Genomic DNA, 22934 nt, shown 5'->3' on the forward strand with positions numbered 1-22934 from the left:
TGTTAAACTTGCATCAAGTTTGTCTTTATAAAAGACCCCGAGACCCTGGTCTGTAATAGATGTGTGAATTCAGAAGGACAAACCAAGCCAAAACCACAAACCTCCCTTGATCACCTTCTGTCATTAAAAAAGCTTAAAACTTGGACATTTTTAATGTTTCTTTTAATGTGAATGTACAGACAGTAATAGCTGTCTGTACATTCACAGACATATGAAGAGCCACAAAGAGATGTGTGTTGATGAGCCTCCTGATGGCTTTCTCTTCATCACTGTATTTGAATGAAGAACGCCTCCGAGCAGACATCAGACCCAACAAACTGAGTGCAGGGGATACTGAAGTTTCCACCTCGAGGCCTGGAAGGAAAGAAGCAGTAAGCAGTCATGACAAAACTCAGCATCTACTAATTACCGTTACGGCTACAAAACCAAAACTCTAGGAAGAAATGTTTATTAGATTCCCAACCCCCGGGGTAATGAAATGATTTATTGGTTTGGGAGACATTATGTCACCACTGCTTCCAATCTCCAACCTCGCTGAACCACCGTTACCTCACAGAACAGCTGTGTCAGTTCACCGCGCCGCAGCCTTGACTTGGATTCACGTCGGCCGTGGAACGGCTCAGAGACTGGCTATGGATTGTAATCAAATCAAGTGATTGGGTCAAGGAGGGTAGAAGCTAATGGCTTTGAATTGTGTGCTGCATGAAAGCCTCGGGAAGGATGTTATGTGTTTGATAGCCATGATTCGTGCATTAGCAGCCTCGGTGTCCATATCCAGAGGTAATTGTTTGAAAAACGATCCTGACTTTAATCCACTCTGCAAAGCCATCCACAGAGCTTATGTGCCATAAACGTTACACTCAGCTGGACGATAGCAGGATTTTTAGTTTGCAGTGCACAGCTCTGCCAATAGAGGACTCTCCAGCCTCAAGTGTGCCAGTGAGAGGAGGTAAGCCTATAAGCCGGCTGTCATCGGCAGCTGATCCAAATTATATGCGCTGATCATGTTTACTGGCCTGTTCCAGCCCTCCCATTGCCCTGTTTATTTTCCATTAGAGACGAATTGACACCTTCCATTTGCAGGATCGAAGAGGCACCCAGTTTAAACTGTGTGAGGTCTGCTGTGTTAAGAGCAGACCTCTCACCGTGATCTGAGTTACAGATGTAGCAGCATGGGCCAATCACTCCACTGAAATCAGATTAATAATAGATGACGGCGTTCCAGTCAGATCGACAAACTCTCTGAAGGCCTGAGATCCGAGATGGGCCTGAATGAAAGAGGCTGATGTGTAATTCATGGATTCTTCAGACCGCGACTCGTGGCTTTCTCTCATTCACTTTCTACTGTCCTCAGCTCATTATTCCCTCTCTGTCTCATTCACTTTTCATTCATGTCCACGTGCCAGCCTCCTTCCCGGTTCACGGCTGGGTGCCGCCCTCACCGGCCCGCCTGTCTCTGAGCTCGGTCGATGAGACTACAGAGGGATCCGAGACCGCGTTCGAGTCCAGAGCTGGAGACGAGCACCAGTGGATGGTGAGATGAAAACACTGCAGAGGCAGAAGATGGTCCTCGGCTTCATGTGACATCACTGCAGAAATATTCATCCTGTCAAGCCAATTTTATCTGTTACTGAGCTTAGATTGGTGGGGTTATATCTCCATTTTTTACTGTATAAAGTGCTGCAGTATTGATAATATTGATCTAAATCAACAGCAATTACTTTATTTTGAAAGTTGCCATATAATTTTTCAAATGAAGGCTAATCCGTGCAGAAAAATGCCCGCCCCAAAAAACCTTTGCATGGGTGTGCACTGCTCCCTTCACTACGGAGCCCCGCAGGGGACATGGGAGAAAAAAAAAATTAAGACGGACTTTTGCGAGATCTCGCAAAACAAACTCGGGATCTCGCAAAACTTTTGCGAGATCTCGCAAAAGTTTTAGCCGCATTCTTCCCATTAGCTTGAAGCTAACGGGAGGTCGAGACGAAGCTATCGGGAGGTCGAGACCTACTACAGCCGGGAGGAACACCGCTTTCCCGGCACATCGTGCCTCGACCTCCCGGTCGGCTTCGAGCCAGCGTCCGAAGAATGCGGCTAAAACGTTTGCGAGATCTCGCAAAAGTTTTGCGAGATCCCGAGTTTGTTTTGCGCGATCCCGAGTTTGTTTTGCGAGATCCCGAGTTAGTTTTGCGAGATCCCGAGTTAGTTTTGCGAGATCTCGCAAAACTTTTGCAAGATCCTGAGTTAGTTTTGCGAGATTTCGCAAAAGTCCGTCTTAATTTTTTTTCTCCCATGTCCCCTGCGGGGCTCCGTACTTCACAGATATGCACAACATGTATCCGTAAAGTAGAAAGGGAAGTTGGAGGCTCAGGTGCGAAACTGTGCAGGAGGACACGAGACTGGCAGATAGTTCAGTTTTGTAAAAGGAGTAGTACATACTCTTGTGTTGAAATTAGGGATGCACCGATACTGGTATCGGGTATCGGGGCCAATACTGTAAAATGTGTGTGTACTCATACTCGTAAAAGTTAACCGATACCATGAACCGATACTAACTTATTTCATAAAACAGAGGGTGGGAGGTTTTTTAGATTGGCCACTAGGGGGACATCCCCTAGAGACAGTGCCAATAGTTCAGTGATATTCTGTTAAATTACAATGTGGAGACTCTGCAATAATTTAACAGAAGTGCTTATTTTTCACTTGAAATTTTTTTGTGGTCATTTTTATTAAGATATTATTTATTATCGGCAGAGAATAAAATAAAACCTGTCTTCCAATTCATTGCATTTGTGTGTGTGTGTGTGTGGTAGAAGTATCGGATTTGTACTCTGTATCGGCAAGTACTCAGATCCAAGTATCGGTATCGTATCGGTTTGAAAAAATTGGTATCGTTGCATCCCTAGTTGAAATGTTACATTTCTGGCAATTTCCTGCAAGGTTTAGTTAATCTTTTGAACACAAGTCTTTCATGTGTATGAAAAGACTTGTGTTCAGGAGCTTAAACTTTTCTTTGACTGTTTCACACATGCATAAAACTGCAGGTGATAACATTTTGGTTTTAGTTTTCCTCTGTAATCTCTTATCTTTAGCTTTTTCTTTAAAATAAACCGTGGACAGGAGCTCAGACTGATGGGTTTCCTCTCTTTAACTGCTCTCGGTTGTGTTCAGGAGGAGTTCAGCCACCCTGTTGAGAGCCTCGCCTTAACCGTGGACGAGGTCATCAACGTGCGGCGAGTACTGGTCAAAGCGGAGATGGAAAAGTATCTCCAGAGCAAAGAGCTCTACAATAACCTGAAGCGGGGGAAGGTAACAGTGCAGAACTTCTCTCAGTGCAGTGTTTCTTTGTGCTGTTGACACTAACAGGATTCAGTGACTGTGAGTGCGTGTTCTCAGGTTTGCTGCTGCTGCAGAGTGAAGTTCCCCCTCTTCTCGTGGCCGTCTACCTGCTTACTGTGCAAAAGGTATGAAGGAAGTCTTTCATTCTCTTGTTGACGTTTAAACGTTTGTTCCAAGGTTGCAGCTGAAACACGAGTCTCCACAAATCAATACCCGGGCATATTTACAGTCCATGCGGAAAGTATTCACGGCACTTCACTTGTTCCGCATTTTGTCAAATTACAGGCTTATTCCTCAGAAATCGACTCACAATATCTCATAAAGAGAAAGTGAACAAAGTTTCCTGTGATGTATGAAAATAAAAAAACAAAATATAACATGCGCATAAGCATTCAGCCTTTGCGGTACTCAGTTACATGCTTAGCACACATATATGTGGGCAGTTTCTAACATTCTGCTTTGCAGAGCCTCTCGTGCTCCATCAGGTTGGATGGGGCACGTCGGTGCGCTGTCTTTTTCAGATCTCGCCAACGATGTTCAATTGGCTTCAAGACTGGGATCTGACCAGGTCACTCAAGGACATTCACACAGCGGCCCTGAGGCCACTTCTTTGTCTAGGCTGTGTGTTTAGGGTGGTTGTCCTGTCAGAACATGAAGCAGCCTGAGGTCCAGAGCGCTCTGGAGCTGCTTATCATCTGCTCATTCTTGCATTCATTCTTCTTTACTCTCCCAGTTCCTGCTTCCTGCCATGATGGAGACCACTGACTTTTTTCTGTACCCTTCACATTTATGCTCCCACTAATCACTACTGAATTCAAAGGTTTTCATGCAAGAGATTGGAACAGGGGACCGTGCTGTGACTGTGCTGCACCTCCAAATGCTACAATTAGGGATTATTAGAACAAGTAGCATGAGAACAGGTCTTACCGGGGTGGGGGGTTTATAGCCATCAGAGCGGCCTGTTCCCGCTTAAGCAGTAGGAAAGTGTGCAGACATGTGTGCTGTAGGAAAGTGTGCAGACATGTGTGCTGTAGGAAAGTGTGCAGACATGTGTGCTGTAGTAGTAAAATCTTTTCTTTTTCTCCCAGATCTGTCTGCAGCTCCTGCAGTGCAAAGGTAACTTTCTAACTTTCAAATCTTTTCTTTTGGCTGTTTTTATTCAGCTGTGTATGACTTTGTACTCAGCCTTTTTAGCCTCGCTTTTCATGTCATTACTTTTACTGCTGTAGAGTTTTTAATTTTTCTGTTTATACACGTTATGTCATTTAATAGCAGGTCTTTTTAATTAAAGTATATAAAGTTCAACTTTTTCACATCTGAACTGTCATTCTTACACACTGTGAATTGTTAAGTTAAAAAATATTTCTACAAAAAATGAAAAACAGATTTTATTTTTAATATAAAACAGTGTAATAGATATAGATTTAACCGCTCTCTGCATCACTCTGGTGTGAGGACTCTGGCATCTGGACTCCCCTTTAAAGCTGTTTTAGTCAACTTTCTTCTTATTGGCTGCTCCTCATAAACAGAAGGTTTTGGCACGGAGTGGGTGGAGCTTCTGCACTCACAGACAGAGCTGTGTGCAGTGAGTGTCAGCATTATTCATAATAAAATTTGTTGTAATTTTTTTTTTATATAAACACAAAAAGAAAGGCAATGTTAGTTTGGTCGATTACACTCTTGGTTGTATGCTTCTTCTTCTTGGCAAATCTTATGTCTTAAGTCTTAAAATCTTTAAATTTCCGGAGAAAAATTTAAAGAATTGGCTAAAATTATGGCTATTGAAATGAAAAAAATTAAAAAATGGTTTGATGTAAATGAGCTATCGCTGAATTTGGAAAAAACAAAGTTTATGATATTCGGAAACCGTGTAAAGGAGGAAGAGATAGTATTATCTATAGAGGGAGTTATAATTGAAAGAGTGACAGAATTCCGTTTTCTGGGAATTCCGTTTCTATGAAGCGCCTTGAGGCGACATTTGTTGTGATTTGGCGCTATATAAATAAAATTGAATTGAATTGAATTGGGTGTTATAGTGGATGACAAGTTAACATGGAAATCACACATTGAACATGTTAAAAAAAAGTTGGCTAAAAGTATTTATGTCTTGGGTAATGTAAGATATATATTAGATTACAAGACACTGAGAATATTATATTTTTCATTGTTTCTACCCTGAGTTATTGTGTTTAAGTATGGGGGAATACTTATGTGACTAATATCAAACCATTATATTTATTACAGAAGAGAGCGATTCGAATTATGCATAATGTTAAATATAGAGAACACACTAATAGTTTGTTTATAAAATCAAAATTATTAAAACTAGAAGACATAGTGAAATTACAGACATGAACTATTATGTTTAGGGCAAAAAAATAAAACACTACCTCTTAAGTTACAAAGTTTATTTGTATTGTGTTCAGAAAATGGGGACGGCAGAAGGAAGTTTTATTTTAAGCACCGGTTTGCTCGAACCACACAAAGGCAAATGTGTCCAACAGTCATAGGCATAAGAAACTGGAATTCTCTCAGTGATCGTCTTAAGTGTTGTACAAATGTTTCTCAATTTAAAATCTGCTATAAGAATAAAATGATGAACCGATATGAAGAAGTTGAAAATAATAGAATTTAGTTCTAGAAAAACGATCCTTTTAGTTTGAGATTTAGTGGTATTGCTCATTGTTGAGTATATTGTTCTGTTTGCTTTGTTTTGTTTTGTTATGTACAGAATATTGTCAGAGTAATTTTGGTTGTAAGTGCTTACTTGTATTATCACAGATAGGGGGCAGGTGTCAATAAGAATTTATTCTTCTTCCTGCTCCTTTTCATGCATGGAAACAGTTTTACTTTAATTGAAAGGAAGGTTGTGTATGGGAAATGAATTACGGCTGTACCATGTGTGAAACAAAAAAAAAAAAAAACTGTTGGAAACACGATTGTAGGTCGAGTAGCAGAGCAGAGTATGTGGGTTGGACCTATGAGAAACTTGCTAAATCTTCTCTGCCAATGCCAAACTGCTTATTCTGCCATTAGCTCTTGTTTTGAGCTTCTGGAGACCGTCAGATGTCTGACTGGCGCCTGATTAGTTCAGCGTTGAGTTCAGACTCTGCCTACGGCCACTGGATCATCAGACTGTGGAGTGGACTGATAGAGTAACAGCTTTTAATGGAGGCAGCGTAATGCTGTGGGGTGGTATCTCTCTCACTGGAAATACAAGGCTTGTCATCACTGCAGGCGATCTCAGTTCAGAGAGATATCTAGATGAGATTCTGCAACGTCTATGATGTCTGGGACTCTATGCTCTACAGAGCCGGTTCATCAGAGGCTACCTCTGATAGGGGAGTGGAGAGGATGAAAAGGCCATTTAAGGGGAAATAAGCATTGCCAAGAAGCATTGTTACAACAAAGAACTTGTATTTAAAGCGCTACATTTTATGAGAATAAACATATGAAGTCATTTATGCTTCAGGTTGACCTGTTAAGTAAAGCTATGTGGAGCTTTTACATGTAAAAAGAGAAAGAAAGAGGCTGCTGGAGCTGCTGCAGAAAGGGGTTAAATGACATATTTTAGTGCTTATTAACGCATTATTTGAGCCTGGTTGTCATTTCTATTGACGTCACTTCTTCTTTTGTTCTTTTGCTGGTTTTGATTTGTTGCCTCAGTCCCGGGCCGTGTTGGATGTGTGGTTCTGTGCTCTGTAGGTTTGGATTTTGTGTGATTTGTGTGCTGTGGCTAATTTGTGTGTGTTGTTTTGTTTTTTTACAGTTGTGGTTAGTTTTTATTGAAATATGTGCATTTGCTTATTGTTGCTCTGTGACTGTACGGCTCGTGGCCTTGATGTTTGTGTGTTTTGAATCTCTATTGTCGTAGAGGCTAGAAATACTTGTAATGTGAAAGTCATCTGCAGTGCCTCCCACCACAGGCTCTCTCGGTTCTCTTTCCTCTGCCTGATTGTTTTTCCTCTTGGTCTGCCTCTTCTGTGCTCCAGATGAAGATTCCCTCAAAGAAGATGGCCCACATTCCTGTGTACACTGTGGGCTTTCACAGCACTCCAAAGAGCCATGGACAAAAAAGCCAAGTCTACAAGTGAGTCTGTGTTTGTCTTCAATAGCTGAGTCTGTTTATTGTAGGGAAGATTATAAAGCTGGCTGAAAATAAAACGACAGTTTTCTTCTGAAGTATGCACTGAGGACCAGGAGAAAGATCAAAAGAAATGTGAAAAGCATACCTAACATACCTTCCTTTTCAAATCTAGCTGATGAGTTTCCTATGGAGGCTGTGCCTGTTGCAGAGCTCTTAAAAAGGGGTGCAGTTTGCACCGTCGACAACCACTATCCCCTAAAATCTACATGAGAGGGGGATTTGGGAACGGCTATGATAGCCAAGCAGCAGAGCCCTGGCAGGGGCACACACCGCCTCGATCTCTGCCAGACATGGCCTTTTTAAATTAAAAGCTTAGTTTTTCTAACATCAAACTCTCTAAAATGTCCCTAGATGTCGATCTCACATCTTTGGTGTCTGGCACCTTTCACTGGCAGTGTCCTGATCTGCTCTTTTATTTATTTATTTTTATTTTTTTGGAATGGCAGTTCAGACAGACCCGCTGACAGCCACACCATGTGGGGAGAAGAACAACAGGAACCTCTCAGGAACCTAACTCAAAATAGCGAGTCACTGTTTCTCCTTTGTTAGCACAGAAGCTTATTCTCTTCAAACACTTTTGTGTTTTAGAAAGCAACTAAAATATGCTGCAGATGTTTGCAGCTGCTGCAGATGTTTGCAGCTGCTGCAGATGTTTGCAGCTGCTGCAGACGTTTGCAGCTGCTGCAGACGTTTGCAGCTGTCGCAGACGTTTGCAGCTGCCGCAGATGTTTGCAGCTGCCGCAGATGTTTGCAGCTGCCGCAGACGTTTGCAGCTGCCGCAGACGTTTGCAGCTGCCGCAGATGTTTGCAGCTGCTGCAGATGTTTGCAGCTGTCACAGCCTTCCACATCTTTCATTTCAAAAAGTAGCATCAAGATGATTTTAGTAAACAAAAAATAAACCAAAAGCTAAAACTGGATGTGAAAAAACCAAAATAAAAAATAAAAACTAGACTTAACAAGATGATTCCAGTTTGTTTTATTTTGTTAACTTTGAAAACTGACTAAATTAAAATAAAAAATATACCAAGGAAATGTTTTAGTATCTGTCTGATGATGGATGTGTTAATATAGACTCTGGATGTCTATACATGATTATATATATTATATATATGCTCTTTGTTTTGATTGTGATACCTGCACTGATTTGCCCTCTATACACGTATAATTAAAAAGACTAAAACTAACTGAAACAAGAAAATCTGCTGTGGCAGACAAACTGAACTTAAAACAGAAATTCTAAATAAAAATAAAAACTAATGAGAAAATTCAAAACTATAATAACTCTGGTTGCCATTTTCTGATAACATTAACTTAGAATTGGAACTTCAAGGCTCCCACTGTCCCAGGCAATGCCTGCAGCCCCTCTGCCCTCTGCAGGCTTCAGGAAAGAAAGGAAAGGAAGCCCCGATTCAAATGAGGAGCTGGCAGAAGAGAAAAGTGTGTTTCAGGTTTTGTTTTATTTTTAAATGTGAATAATGCAGTGCTACATAGAATACTAAAGGAGCAGAACAGGTCCTCTTTAACATGTTTACAGCCAAGCTGATAAGGAAGTTCAAAGGTTTAATCCCTGTAAGGCCTGGACCCTGAAATAATTGCCCCAAAATTCAAATTTATAAAAAATAAATTAAATATTAATTTGCATATTTGAGGTTTAATTTGTATCATATCTGCTACTTCCGGCATTTTTGTGCAACTTATTGCACGGACAGATACATGGGTCTCAAAAACTCATGTAGCAAATATGAAACACCTGGCGTAGCTAAGCTAGGTTAAGTACTACCTTCTGAGCTGCACACCTTTTTGTTTCCAAACCTGAGGCTAACCTGACATTTGGACTCCAACACACCAGTTTCCCCACAGTGTTGTCATCCACTCACTGCTCAGGTTCAATCCCGAGACAGTGGACACCTGGACGGAAAAACGGGTCAAACCTATTTAAGTCTGCCTCTAACTCAAGCCAATGACTGCTAACCTTCTGGAGCCTAAGCAGCACCAGCCTCTGTGCTTACCTCAACCAATCGCAGATTGCCTACTCAATCCAATCACCAACTTCCACCTACCTCCCCCTCGCTCTCTCTCTTTAGTTATGTAATCAGTGCAGTGCCTCTTCCAGGGCCTCTAAGCAGCCATTATGTAATAATTACCCAGCTGTCATCAAAATCCTCGCTGCTTTTGGCCCTGTGAAGACAGAAGTGGAAGAGAGAGTGGACAGAGAGAGCCAAACAGCGAGCTGACGAGAGAAATAGGCCACTGGCGTGGTGCTGTGCTGATCCGCTCTCTAACACCTGTCACCAAGACCCGACCATGAGGCTCCGTGCACAGAAACACACAGAGTTTTGTAACAGCGAGTTGTTTTTTTGTTTTTGCTTTTTTCAATCAGAGAAGCTGACCTTAATCTCCTCGTTAGTGACTGCGATGCCCCAGCGCTGCTGCATGTCTGTGTTTATATTTCAGCCACTTTGGATAAGCTTGGAAAGATCGAGTGTAGCTCCATCTTTCCAGATGTTCAGCTGATGTGTCTCTGCTGAGCAGTCATTGTTGTCAGTTTGGTTTTAAAAGTGCTGCCAATAAATAGAGAAATAAAAAGAGAAATAAATTAGTGGCTTTTTCCGAAGAAGAAAAACTTAAAGCAGTACTGTAGCTTTTCCACAACATGTGTGATTTATTAAATATCTAAAAAAAAAAAAAACATTTTATTTTTGTAAGTCATAAGGGAGGGGGGGGTCAGCCCTCAGTTTTTTATGGCTTGTGAACTAAAACATTTTTGTTTTGGGTTTTGGGGGTGTGAGGGGTGGCCCTGAGTGCTTATTGGATGTGCAGTTAAATCAGGGGTGTCCAACTCCAGGCCTCGAGTCCTGCAGGTTTTAGATGTGTCCTTGATCCATCACAGCTGATTTAAATGGCTAAGTTACTTCCTCAACATGTCTTGGACTGTATCCCAATTCAGGGTCTGCAGCTTTAAAGATCCTCAAGGGCCGCGTACTTAAAGACCGCTAAGGCCGGAAGTGCGAGGCTTGTGAAATGGGATGGTCTAGCCTCCGTTGCGCTGCCCAGGTTGCCTAGCAACCATGATACTACCAGCTGGAAACGTTTCATACAGCTTTGTTTGACAGAAATGAAGGAGAAAATCTTTTGTTCATTTGTTTGTTTGTTTCTACATGAGCTTTGATCATTCTCTGTAAGATTAAGCTCAGCTATTGAACGGCGTATATTTTAAAGTAAAGGCTTTAAAACCAAGTTAGTACAAACGTCACTAATGTCACATAACTTTATATATAAGTAATATTTTCATGTTCTTCGTTATTAAACATTTGCACATAAATAAGTGCCATAATATTCAGTACTTACTTAAAGTTTACTCTTCGGCCGCCCCTCATCCGCTGTTTTTTCGGCAAAATTATCCACACCCACCGCCGCGCTATGCATTCTGGGATATGTTGGGCCACGAAGTCTACACCGCCACATCCTTAAAATTCAGGGAAATGAAGGACGCATTTGAGGGCCGCATTTCGAGCAGCCTTCGAATTGGGACAGCCTTCGTCGCGGTGACGTAATCGGCCTTAAAATGCGGCCTTTAAGGCTGCAGACCCTGGATTGGGATACAGCCTTGAAGTTCTCCTGGTAATGAACTAATCATGTGATTCAGGTGTGTTGACCCAGGGTGAGATCTAAAACCTGCAGGACACCGGCCCTCGAGGCCTGGAGTTGGACACCCCTGAGTTAAATTATTGTTAAAGAACCATGTAGTCATATGGAAATCTCCCTTAGTTTTATATTCGTCTTTCTTTGAGTGCCTCTAATAAAACTGTTCCACCCTCCTCTCCAGGTCGCTGCGCAGCTTATCCCGCCGCTCAGTGGAGGAGGAGTTCCCCCACCTGTACGCTCACGGCTGCACACTGCGGGACGTCTGTGCTGAATGCACCAAATTCGTCGCCGATGTCATTTCCTCCAGTCGCCGGAGCCTGGACATCCTCAACAATACTCCCAAGAGGGAGGCCAAAGCTGCTGCTGCTGCTGCTGCTGCTGCTCAGAGACCACAGCTGCAACGCCAGTCCCAAGTCGAGGCGTTCCCTCAAGCAAACTCTCACCCTCCACCTTTCCCTCAGCCACACTGTCTCCCTCCCCACTCCCAACATTAAGAGCAGCTCCACCACGCCGAGACGATCAACAATGCAAGCCAATGAGCAGACTGATGGACACTGTGCACACATTCACAGACAAACTAGGCTTCTAGTGGGTTCATGCACAGCAGTAACGACTCAGCAAGCCATCTGATTGGCTCCAATAAATCGTAATGAGAACACTCAATCCAGTGAGGTGCTTCAAGGTTCTTTAAATATTACTGGGTTGAACGGTTGTGCTATGATATATAAAGCTTAAAAAACGAATTTTCTCGGGCTGTATCTCGAGCCTTTTTAGTAAGAAACTAGAGACTCCAACACACCACCGCCTCACCCGTCATACAGCTGCATTATCTTCCTTATCTTACCCATCACAAATGCACACATGCACAGAGCTCTTGACCTTTTAAGGTTTGAGTGAGTAGCTCTCTCTGTTTCTGCCTTATCAACAGCACTACGACACTCCCCGACGCTCACAGCTGCAGACTGAGGAGAGGGCAGATCGGGAGAGTGCCGGGGGGAGGGGGGGTGCTGTAAGAGAGAAGAGAGAGGTGAGGTTGAAAGCTGCACAGCATAGAGTCAGCATCTCATTTTAGCGCTCTGTGGTTGCCTTGTTTTTGTCTTGAATGTAACTTAGAGAAACAGAATTGTAAATTTAAAGCTTGTACACGACCCTCAGCGTTTATGTATAATCATCCAAAAAGTCCCCGTTCCAGCTGGATGAGGCTCCGACGGCGGCGACACTGTGAATGTAACGGGGTGAAGCTGCAGGCTGCACCCTTAACTGACGCAGCGTGACGATGCTCGTGTGAAACTCCCGCCCCCCCCTCCTTCACTCCCCGTGGACGCTTGCAATCTGCTCTGGTTTTGTAAACACTAAGAAAACCTCAGCTGCAATAAAATCTAACGACAAACACGACCAGCGCTGCGTCTCCGAGTTTTTCTGTTTGACGTGTTCAGTAGAGCCGAGCTTCACGAATAAACGCAACACGCTGCTTCAAAATTCAGGAGTAAAGTGCCTGTTCTTGAGCAGCAGGTGGGTAAAAAACCTTGTTGACGGATAATTTATACTTTAAAAAATTAAAAATGGACACATCTGTGGTTCTAATGCTGTACGTGCAAGGAATAAGCAGGCAAGTAGAGATTATTTCACTACAAGTTAATGGAAGATTCAGAATAAATGAGTGGGACCACAGACACAGATACACACTACATTTATGTAATAGAGAGAATACACACACTCTGCTGAGGCGCAGGTACTTAGGACTGCATCACCAGCTTGTAAATGCATCCAAACACACATCGTCAGTGTGAACTAACCCTTTTATGTTCATGTAGTGCTTCCAAGAAATTTAATTTGAACCCATTTAGTGGACTAAAATTGCTACTCTGAGGAATAAATAAAGATCACAGAACTTGTGTGAACAACTTCACCGTCCTGTCATGTGACCTGAACATGTCCCTGTAAAGCAGTAAACGTCACATGGGTGGAGTTACTTTGATCATACTTAAGTATCAATTTATCTAACCAGCAGTGTTGGGAAGGTTACTTTTAAAATGTATTCCATTACAGATTACAGAATACATGTCTCAAAATGTATTCTGTAATGTATTCCGTTACGTTACTCAATGAGAGTAACGTATTCTGAATACTTTGGATTACTTAATATATTATCATGCTGTTTACAACTACATGAATGTACTATTGCTGTGATTTATTACTGTTACTGAAGGTCCGCGGCTCCGAACCGTAGTAAAGGGACCTCTGGCTAATACGGTGGGTTCTGTGTCGGGCTCTTAGCCGAAAACTAGCTTTACTTTGTTGTCTGGGTCAACTTTGCTAGCAGAGACAGAGAGAGGCATTGAAAGGCTGCTCCAACGGAACTTATTGTTTCAGAGGAAAACACGAACACGGTGTACAGTCGAGTCTTAATATCTTACTTACAACTGGGCTCGTCAGGCTCTCTTCTTGGCTGCAGTGGTTATTATTATATTTACATGCTTCCAGCTCCCGTTTTTGCTCGATGACAGCTCGTACTTTTCCTTTTTCTCCCTCCCTCGCTCACAGACACATAACGTGTATGGCAGTCCATTCTCCCTGCAGCACGGACTACACTGCCTATGATGCTACATTCTTTAGAGCTATACCTGTAGCATTCTGCCTATTAACTTAGCACAACAACAATAACAAAAAGTCGCTCTCTCACCCAGGAAACACGCAGAGAGAGCGCGTCACCCTGTAACCATGGCAACCGTGACGCTGCCGCCTGGAACAACAGAACATAGCTGTCAAACAAAACCCAAACAGTCCTGACCCGCCACAATATGAAACAGGGAAGTACCGCCGTGTAATCCATTTATTTCAACAAAGTAACTGTATTCTAAATACCACCTTTTTAAACGGTAACTGTAACGGAATACAGTTACTCATATTTTGTATTTTAAATACGTAACGGCGGTACATGTATTCCGTTACTCCCCAACACTGCTAACCAGTCATCCACTTCAATCCATTCACAGTCACATCCACACCATGAGTGTTTTGAGACTGTGGGAAGACACCAGCGCAGATGCAGGCAGACTGGCTGGCAGATGTGCTCCAAAGTTAAACTCTACAACAAACAAATGCAAGCTACAAAGGAAAGAAAAAAAATAAGGGCTCCATTGTGGCAGGTAGTTTTCCATTTTTTCTCACAGTTTTCTTTCACCTGCTCATGATGCTCAGCTGTTTACAGTACATACATGTAAATGCTGGCCTTAAAGTGCACCAACTCTCAGACTGCAGTGCATTTGTCTGATTATTCTATCAGAAGTCACCAGGAAAAGCTGGAATTGTGGCAGAAGAATCACTGCTGGGGTAACAGAGGACGGGTGAAGCAGTTTGACGCTGTTTCAATAGGATAATGTGACACGGCCGTGTAGTTCTATGGGACAGAAATGAGGAAACAGCTTGTTTCACGACTTTGACGCTCCAGCTTGGAACATGTAAGGGAAAACAGATGGGCGGCTTTTCCTCAGATGCTGTAGAACAATCACTGCTCTTTACAGATGTGGAAAAACTGACAGTCAGCTGAGTCATCCTTCGCTATATTCTAAACAAGCGGGCAAGTGCATGTGAGGTGTACTTCCTGAGGACAGCACAGGCCGGATCCGGTGACTCTGCCGTGCTGTGGGAGGATTGTTCTGGCATGGTTTGGATCCAGCTTTGGGATTGGACAACTTCACCTTCAAACCTTCGGTCCACAGGTGGAGCGTCTCGGGAAAGTTGCAGAGACTCGAAGCTCTAAAAACCTTACCAGAAAACATTTTCTATGTAAGACAAAAATAAATCAAAAATTCAAATGAACAACTTTAGTATTACTTAGCTTTGTATTGTGATGTGTCATAAAGACTGGAACCGCTCAACAGCCCACCTGCTAACTGCGGAGATCTCACTTGAATAGAATAACATGCCTGAAGGCAGTCGGTGCAGCAGTCCTACAATAAACCCTGCCTTCATGACGGCTATAATGTTGAACCCTTTTTTGAAAGCGAGCGTGTTGTTGTTTTATCTACACACAGAAAGATCTATGGAAACATGGGTGATGTCGCAGCTGAGCTTCTTTCATCCAAAATTGATGAAGGTAAATCGAGTCACAGATGTGACTCTGCTGGTGGCAAAGAGCACAGACACCAGGGTGGAGACGTCATGTTGTGACACTGGAGGTCTCACCAACACAAATATTTTTGTATTTACCTACAGTTAGTCCAGCCTCTGCGAAACAGCTGGGAAACCTCATGTAATTTGTGATTATCTTAATAACCAGGAACTTCTGATTACAGTAACCGGATTAGCTGCTGTAAAAGAAAAATGTCTTTAATGTACAAACATTAAGAATCCTGTCATACTATCACAAAATCACTCATCTCCATTAGGCCAGAGAGTAATAATGAGAACAGTTAAAATAATAATGATGACTTATCATACTGTGATCACAAGTGATGTGGATATGGAACATGAGGAACAAAAGGTTTTTCCTCCACAGCGCATTAAAAATGTCTTTATAATCGAAACTAATGATGCTCTAATGTGGAAGCCACTTTGGTTCAGATTACGGGTAAAACAGCAGATTATAAATGACAAAAGTAGCTATCAAGATAAAATGATGATCTTACCACAGTCTAATTTTAATAATAATAAACAGAGTGCTTTTTAAAAAATAATTAAATTAACGGATTAATAAAGTATTCTGATTCTGTGGGAACCGTAGCCTCAGTTTCCTGTTATCAGCTGATAGGAGAGGAACCTGGTGTGGTCTTCTGTTTCTGTAGCCATCTCCTTCAAGGTTTGACATGTTGTGTCTTCAGGGATGCTCTTCTGCATACCTTGGTTGCAGAGATGGGCAGTTACTGCCCGGTCCAATTACTTTTTTCAAGTAACGAGTAAAGTAAGGGATTACTATTGCAAAAACGGTAATTAGATTATCGTTACTTTACCGTAAGCACGCTGCGTTACGGCGTTACTAAAACCGTGATTTTTTTGCGAGAATGTCTCATGACAGTGACATAAGCAAGTGCGACGTTCGTGACAACAGCTGTGTGCAGATCAACAATGGATAATATATCAAGTGCGGGAGAGAGTATGAGCGTGCAGCGTTTAAAGCGTGGAAGTACTGACCTTACTTTGAGTTTGATTCCATAAAAAGTGACAAAAACATTAGTGTCCGTTGTGCGTGGGAAGAAAACTTCTTTTTACAGCGAAAAAACCCCCTAAACTTCCAAGCAAGCACCGAGTAGCTACGATGTAATGGGAAACTCACAGAGAAACTCGCGGATTCTTCCACTGACCGCTGCGGCACACCTGCACCAGGATAAACCTCCGCCTACCCCACTCCTGCTTTACAGGTGAAAATAGAGCAACAGGGCCGCTAGTCTTTGACTTTATTTATTTTCTGCTGTGTTTTACTTGCATCTATTTGAAAGAGTGAGTGTAAACACACACACAAAAAAATATTTTATGTGCTGGAATGTGCAGAAAATAGGTTTAAATATTAAACAAATTTCTTCCAGTCAGAGAATGTTGCATATAATTACATTTTTGCTTGATGCATAAAGTTAAAAGATTAAAACTAATAAAACAAGTTTTAAAAGGAGACTTTTCCATTTGATTACATTTTGTATGATGAATTATGCAGAAAAAGTAGAATTGGGCTGAAAGATCTATCGATTTATCACCTATTCAGGTTGTAAATCGTGTTTTTAAAAAGTAACTAAGTAACTAAATAAAAAAAAACATATCAGGTTTTGATGCATGTTATTTATTGGTGTTGGAGTTTATATAACTTAGTTATATTTTTGCTCCTTCTGTAGTTACGGCTATCTGACTATGTGAGGTAGTACTGGGACTGTCAAAGTAGACATTAGGCAGCAGGATCCATTAATAGAGTCACTGCAGTGAGTGAACTTAAGAAGGCTTTGTCCCCACTACTCAGTGGATCCATAATGGCTTTATGGACTCCCCGCCTCTGCCATCATGAATAAATAATCTACAGGTCTACATGTCTATTGGCTGCGTGTGCCTGTCATCCAGCTCTGAGTTTTCTCTGACAAGCCGCATGAGTCCAAGCTGCTTTATGGGGACTAAAAGAGGAAGGTGGGTGATTATACTTTCAGAATAAAAGCGTTCAAGTATGTGGTCCACCTAATGAAGGCTCTGGGTTTCAGGACACCTTTATTCCACTCTTATCACGACAAGTTTAAACTGTTTTACACGTTTTGTCTTCAGTGGCTTACATTTTTTTATATTTATATAATTCATGCAATTAATTTAAATTATTTTATCTTTCATATTGGCTCCAAACGCTCCCAAAAAAATAACTGAAAACTGACTTTGGACTTTTCAAAGTAAAAATATTAACTATCTTATATTCTGTGCTTATAGTAAAATTTTGAATTTTTTGTCAGATGTTTCTCTCACACAAACTTAAGCTGTAATTTTGACCTAGTAAGTCAGAAATTAGACTGCAAATGACTGGTAACTAAATTTGGATTTTAAAAAGTAAAACATTTTTTTAATTCTTTGTTATTTATTATTTAATTATTGTCATGAATATTATTATTGTTAATATTAGTTCATTCAAAATAAAATAAAAATGTAACTTTATACATTAAAACCACCAGTTAAAACCAGTTAAAATACAACATATTGACATCCTCAGTCAAAATGGGACTTAAAATCTCACAGTTTTGACATTAAACACCCTGGGTTGTTTTAAAATTGTTTAAAATTCACTTGAAAATCCTGATTTTTTCAATATCAAATAATCCATTTTTTAATGGCTCTGTCATGGGAAGAATCGAGGTGTTTCAATGGCCAAGTCCAGACCTCAACCTCAAATTCTATGGTGGGACGTTATGAGAGGTGTGCATAAATAAATGCCCACAAACCTCAATGAAATGAAGCAACACTGTAAAGAAGAGTGGGCTGAAATCTCCCACAATGACGTGACAGACTGAAAGTTATACGCAAAGTTATTTCTTCAAGTTATTAAAGCTAAAGGTGAATCTATGAACTGTGAACGTTTTTACAAGCTGCTTCTGACATTGTTTCTGGGGTAAATAAATGATGACATTGTGTAGTAAGTCATGTGTTGATGTTCTCCTGCAGTTGTAAGACCTGGTGAGGATTATTATTATTATTATTATTATTATTATTATTATTATTATTATTATTATTATTATTATTTAACATTTCCTGATATGCAAAATCTTAAAATTGTCAGTGGATGTACTTTCTTCTAAATTTGGACTTAATATGTAAATCGTTTTGACTTCAATTTGTTATGTTTTCTCTTGGGGTCTTAATTGTGTGATTTATTTTTATGTTATATATATGTTCTTTGAAGAAATATGATGAATTTTAATCTTAATTCCTTGCTTTTTCTTGTGGACTTCTGCCCTTTTCCCTTTATGTCAGTGTTTTTAGTCCATATTGAGCCTCGTCTTCTCTTTCTTGGTTTCCTGCACTGGCAGGAGCCGTCTACTCTGACTGCTTTTTTTATTTTGAAAGGGTTGACAGGAAGCTTTCTCGTTTCAGTCGCTCTAACTTCCAGTGGAAGTTGGACACCCTCAGAGCCTGAACTCAACAACAAGCTGGCACATCACAGCCAGTTGTGCTTTTCCTTTTCTCTCCCTGTGTTCTGGGAGTCCTTCTGTCTCCCCCCACCTCTGCCTGCAGTCACGGCGGGAGTGGGTGTGTCAATGCGGGCCCGTGGAGCCTAGTCGCTGCTTGTGCGCACTCTGAAAAAGAGGAAAAAGTTGATGATGAGTTTAGTGTGAAAGCGGCCCGCCTCGGAGCAGGCTAACCGTCCCGGAATGGCAGTTTGGACCCGAGCAGACAAAAACGGACAGCTGGACCTTCTGCTCCGTGACCGCTGGATCCGAGTGACCGCCGAGCTCACCCGAGAAACGCTCACTTTGACGGCCGACGCGGAGGCAACCGGTCCCGGGACCAATCACTGGGACTACAGCAACTCTTCGGCGGGCCTGCGAAATGGCATGTCAAACGGAAACGACCCGGGAACGAGTCCCGGGAACCCCGGCCGAGGTCATTCCTCGGGTCAGGACCAACTCCAGAACCAGAGCCACGGGGGTCGGGGGCGCAGCGGCAGCCCGGGACGCGGGGGGGTCAGTCGGGGTCAGTACGACGGCGGTTACAGCATGAACAGCCCTGGAAAGTACCCGAATAACGGCACTAACTCAGACTTCGGGAGCCCCGGCTCCAGCTACGGCAGCCCCGGGTCCAGTTTCGGGTCGAGACCAGGCGACTTCCACGTCAGCGTGGACGGGTCTTCGGAAGCTGTGCGCAAAGTCCGGGTTGTCAAACAGGAGTCTGGCGGGCTGGGGATCAGCATTAAGGGGGGGGCGCGAGAACAGGATGCCCATCCTCATCTCAAAGATCTTCCCGGGGCTCGCCGCAGACCAGAGCCGGGCTCTCCGGGTGGGCGACGCGATCCTGTCGGTGAACGGCAACGACCTCCGGGAGGCAACGCACGACCAGGCGGTCCAGGCGCTCAAGAAGGCAGGCAAAGAAGTCACGCTGGAGGGTAAGTTGGCCCACGCGAGAGCGGGGATTTGAAAGGGCCGAGATTAGAGTCCTGTGGTCAGGCTGCACACCTCTATCACATCTCCAGGAACTTTCACAGGTTTCAGTTCAGCTCCGGGACGTCGTATTCCAGCACGTGTTCGAAAGGTGAGCGCAGTTTCCATACTTGGATTAATAGCTTCAAACCATTTGTGGAAACACGTCACATATTGGAGCACGCAAGTAAAAAGAAAAGTGCACAAGTCGCCAGTTACACAGCAGGACTGTTTTAAAAAAGCACTTCTGGAGTAATACTTTTAATTTAATCTGCACACCACATCGCTCCCTCATGGCACTGCGTGGTGCAGAGTGCCATAAACTCTTTTTGGATCGCTCCACACACGTCCTGTGGGTTTGTAACTTTCACCACACATAATTGTTTGCATAACACGTTATAATATAGACATAAACACACACAATCCCAGTTGATCTATGACTAGGAGGCGTGGAGGAGGAGGAGGCTGTGGAGGAGCAGGGCTTAAGTAATATCAACAGAACAGAGAGTCTTTGATTAGTGTAAACAGGAATGTAACCACAGCTGTGGTCACAGTCAGAGTTGGATACATTGTACTCTGTGTCTGAACAGTTGTGGATTACTAAAGGATGAGAAATCACAGTAAACGCGAGCAGAGATTTGTCTGTGGTTGAAGGTGCTGGTCGGCAGAAAGTGATAAACAGACTTGATCTATATTATTATTATTGTAATGACCGCTGTTGCAATTTAGCGATATAAAAATACAATTAAAAATAAATCAATATTCTATCTCATATAAATGAAAAAATGCATAAATGTAAAGTCTCACAAAGTGCACACACGTCCTGAAATTGGAACACTGAGGAATTTCTCAGTCTAATTCAATTTTTCCACATTTAAAATGTGGAAAACAGGAATAAGGAATTTTCCTAAAACACCATCTGCACCTGTACGAACATGTTATCTGTGCCCACCGAGGCACACGTGTCAGTTAGAAAAGAAAAGGCAAGTACTAGAAATAACATTTCGTGCACCTAAAATAAATACAAAGCTATAATGTATAGATCAGTTTTGACAGATTTGGAAAAAGGTAAGTAATGTGATGAATAAAATTATGGCAAAATAAATTAAAGGGTAGAAAAAATAAGCTATGTATACATATATTAAAAATAAATATATATTTGTAGAAGTTTGAATTAAAACATAAAACGTGCGTGGATTTTTGGTTTGGCTTAGAAATTTAAATATTTGCATGTACTGTACTTTGCAAAAGCCTTGAGCCACCGTTCAGTTCTTTGTGTTTTGCTGGGAAAACCTTTCATGTAATTCCTTTAAGTAGTCTTCAGGAATAGTTCTCCAGGGGTCTCGAAGGACATTCAAAGCTCTTCTTTGGATGTTTGCTTCCTTTTAATTCTTCCGTTCTCCGTTAAGATGATACCACATTGGTTGCCATGCTGAAAAATGAAGCCGTTACCAATCAAATGCCTTCCAGGTCATATTGAATGATTCTTCAAAATTTGACAATGCTTTTTTCTTTTCAGCTGAAGGGTGTGATGCATCGTTCAGGTGCTGTGACAGGTGTTTGCAGGACGTTTTCCCCTATTTCTTTAAGAACATCTGGTGTAAATTGTTTTTTAGAACTATCACTTCTTCTTTTGTCCTTCACTTGTCCAGTTTCTTCAAAATCTTTGAGAACAGACTGCACTGTAGCTCTTTGGGAATCATCTCGTTGGTGCAAAAGTACAATTTTATGCATGTCAGACTGTTATCTTGAAATGTTTTTCATAGAGTCAACTACACAAATGTCACCAAACGATATGGTTTGTGACGAATGACAAAGTGTCTAAACATACTATTTCAAATTAGTTCTCTGCTAAATAATTTCCCATGTCATTATTCTATCCATAGTTTACTAGGGATGGGTATCTGTATCCGGTTCTGACATAAACGGTAGTAACCAGACCGAAAAGCAGCGCACATTTCGGTGTTTTTTTTTCCCTGAGATGTCATACACTTTAGATTCTAGCCAATCATTTTACGTTTCCGAGGATAGTAGGCGGGCCCAGGTACGTACGTTCTTTTAGAGCAGAGCTACAGATTAAAAATGCCCAAGGCGAAGCGGTCAAAAGTCTGGCTGTACTTCACAGCAAAATATGCAAACTCAGCAGCCTGCAACAAGTGCTTTAAGCTGATACTGTGATGCTGTCAAAGGAGGTAACTCCTCGAATCTGATGAAACACCTGGCGACGTATAGCATTTTGTTAAAAGCTGAGAAATGCACCGTATTTCATAGCTTGCTGCGAGACCTCACAACGTGCACATCTACTGTGGGTGTGGTGCCTGTAATCGGATGTGGAGTTAGCAACATCCCCCAAAAACCCGAAGAGGAGAGTCCTGGCCCCTAGCCCTGCCAGTGTAGCAGAAATGATGACGGATGATGATGCAGCAGCAGCTTCTCTGCGTGAGTAGCTTCATGTTGTTCGTGTGTAATTTACGTTGAGTAGGCTAACCACGTTATTACATTAATGCATGTAAGGTGAACTAGCAAACACCGTCGTAGTTACATGCGGCTGTCTTCTTGTTTGATGGCAGATACTCCCTTCACCCTGGCCAAAAAGGCTAAAATGACCAAAGAAAAAGTGGAAAACAGTTAAACATGAGAGGTTTTTGGACAAAGTTTGTGTTTTTTCCATTGTTTAAGCACTGCTTCCAGCCAAGAGTGATACCATATATCCCCTCTAGCTGCAGAAAATGCTAACATTGTTATCTTTTTACAAAAAAAACAGCTAAACGAGAGGTTTTTGGACAAATTGTGTGTTCTCCATTCTTTAAGCACCGGTTTGAGCACCGTTTAAACACCGGCACCATTTCAAAAGTACCGGTTTGGTACTGGTATCGGATAAAACCTAAATGATACCCATCCCTACAGTTTACATACTTTATGTCATTTAATAGGCTGTTATTTTTATTTATATAGTGCACCAAAACAAAAAAAAATGTTTTTATTAAAAAAAATGGTCTGAACCAGTTTCAAACTGCTCTGGCTTTGACTCAAAAGACTGTGTATTGTGACGTGCTGACCGCTGCGTCAGAATCAGGGAGAATTATCAGCTAACACTACAGCTCTGAGCAGCTTTTGTGTCTTTAATCTTTAATGCTTGTTTTAGATTGACAGCCCATTTGGTGTGTTCACTCGTCAGCCTCTGGCAGACAGCCAAAGGCTATAGAAG

General features: G+C 42.0%; 2 protein-coding genes across 2 annotated transcripts in view; both read left to right on the forward strand.

Moving 5' to 3' along the window:
- spire2 (spire-type actin nucleation factor 2) overlaps positions 1 to 12751 on the forward strand; it is a 57544-nt gene extending 44793 nt beyond the window's left edge. The window contains exons 10-15 of the mRNA XM_085164746.1: positions 1407 to 1534; positions 3172 to 3309; positions 3397 to 3464; positions 4428 to 4455; positions 7332 to 7429; positions 11314 to 12751. Coding sequence (XP_085020872.1) covers positions 1407 to 1534; positions 3172 to 3309; positions 3397 to 3464; positions 4428 to 4455; positions 7332 to 7429; positions 11314 to 11626 — 773 coding nt within the window. The 3' untranslated portion in view covers positions 11627 to 12751. The remainder of the gene's footprint in view (positions 1 to 1406; positions 1535 to 3171; positions 3310 to 3396; positions 3465 to 4427; positions 4456 to 7331; positions 7430 to 11313) is intronic.
- Positions 12752 to 18690: 5939 nt separating this feature from the next.
- Positions 18691 to 22934, forward strand: part of sntb2 (syntrophin, beta 2) — a 42356-nt gene continuing 38112 nt past the window's right edge. The window contains 2 exon segments of the mRNA XM_085164748.1: positions 18691 to 19504; positions 19506 to 19692. Of these exon segments, the coding sequence (XP_085020874.1) occupies positions 18962 to 19504; positions 19506 to 19692 (730 nt within the window). The 5' untranslated portion in view covers positions 18691 to 18961.

The sequence above is a fragment of the Neolamprologus multifasciatus genome, chromosome 7 (genome assembly GCF_963576455.1).
Source record: "Neolamprologus multifasciatus chromosome 7, fNeoMul1.2, whole genome shotgun sequence".
NCBI classification, from domain to species: Eukaryota; Metazoa; Chordata; class Actinopteri; order Cichliformes; family Cichlidae; genus Neolamprologus; species Neolamprologus multifasciatus.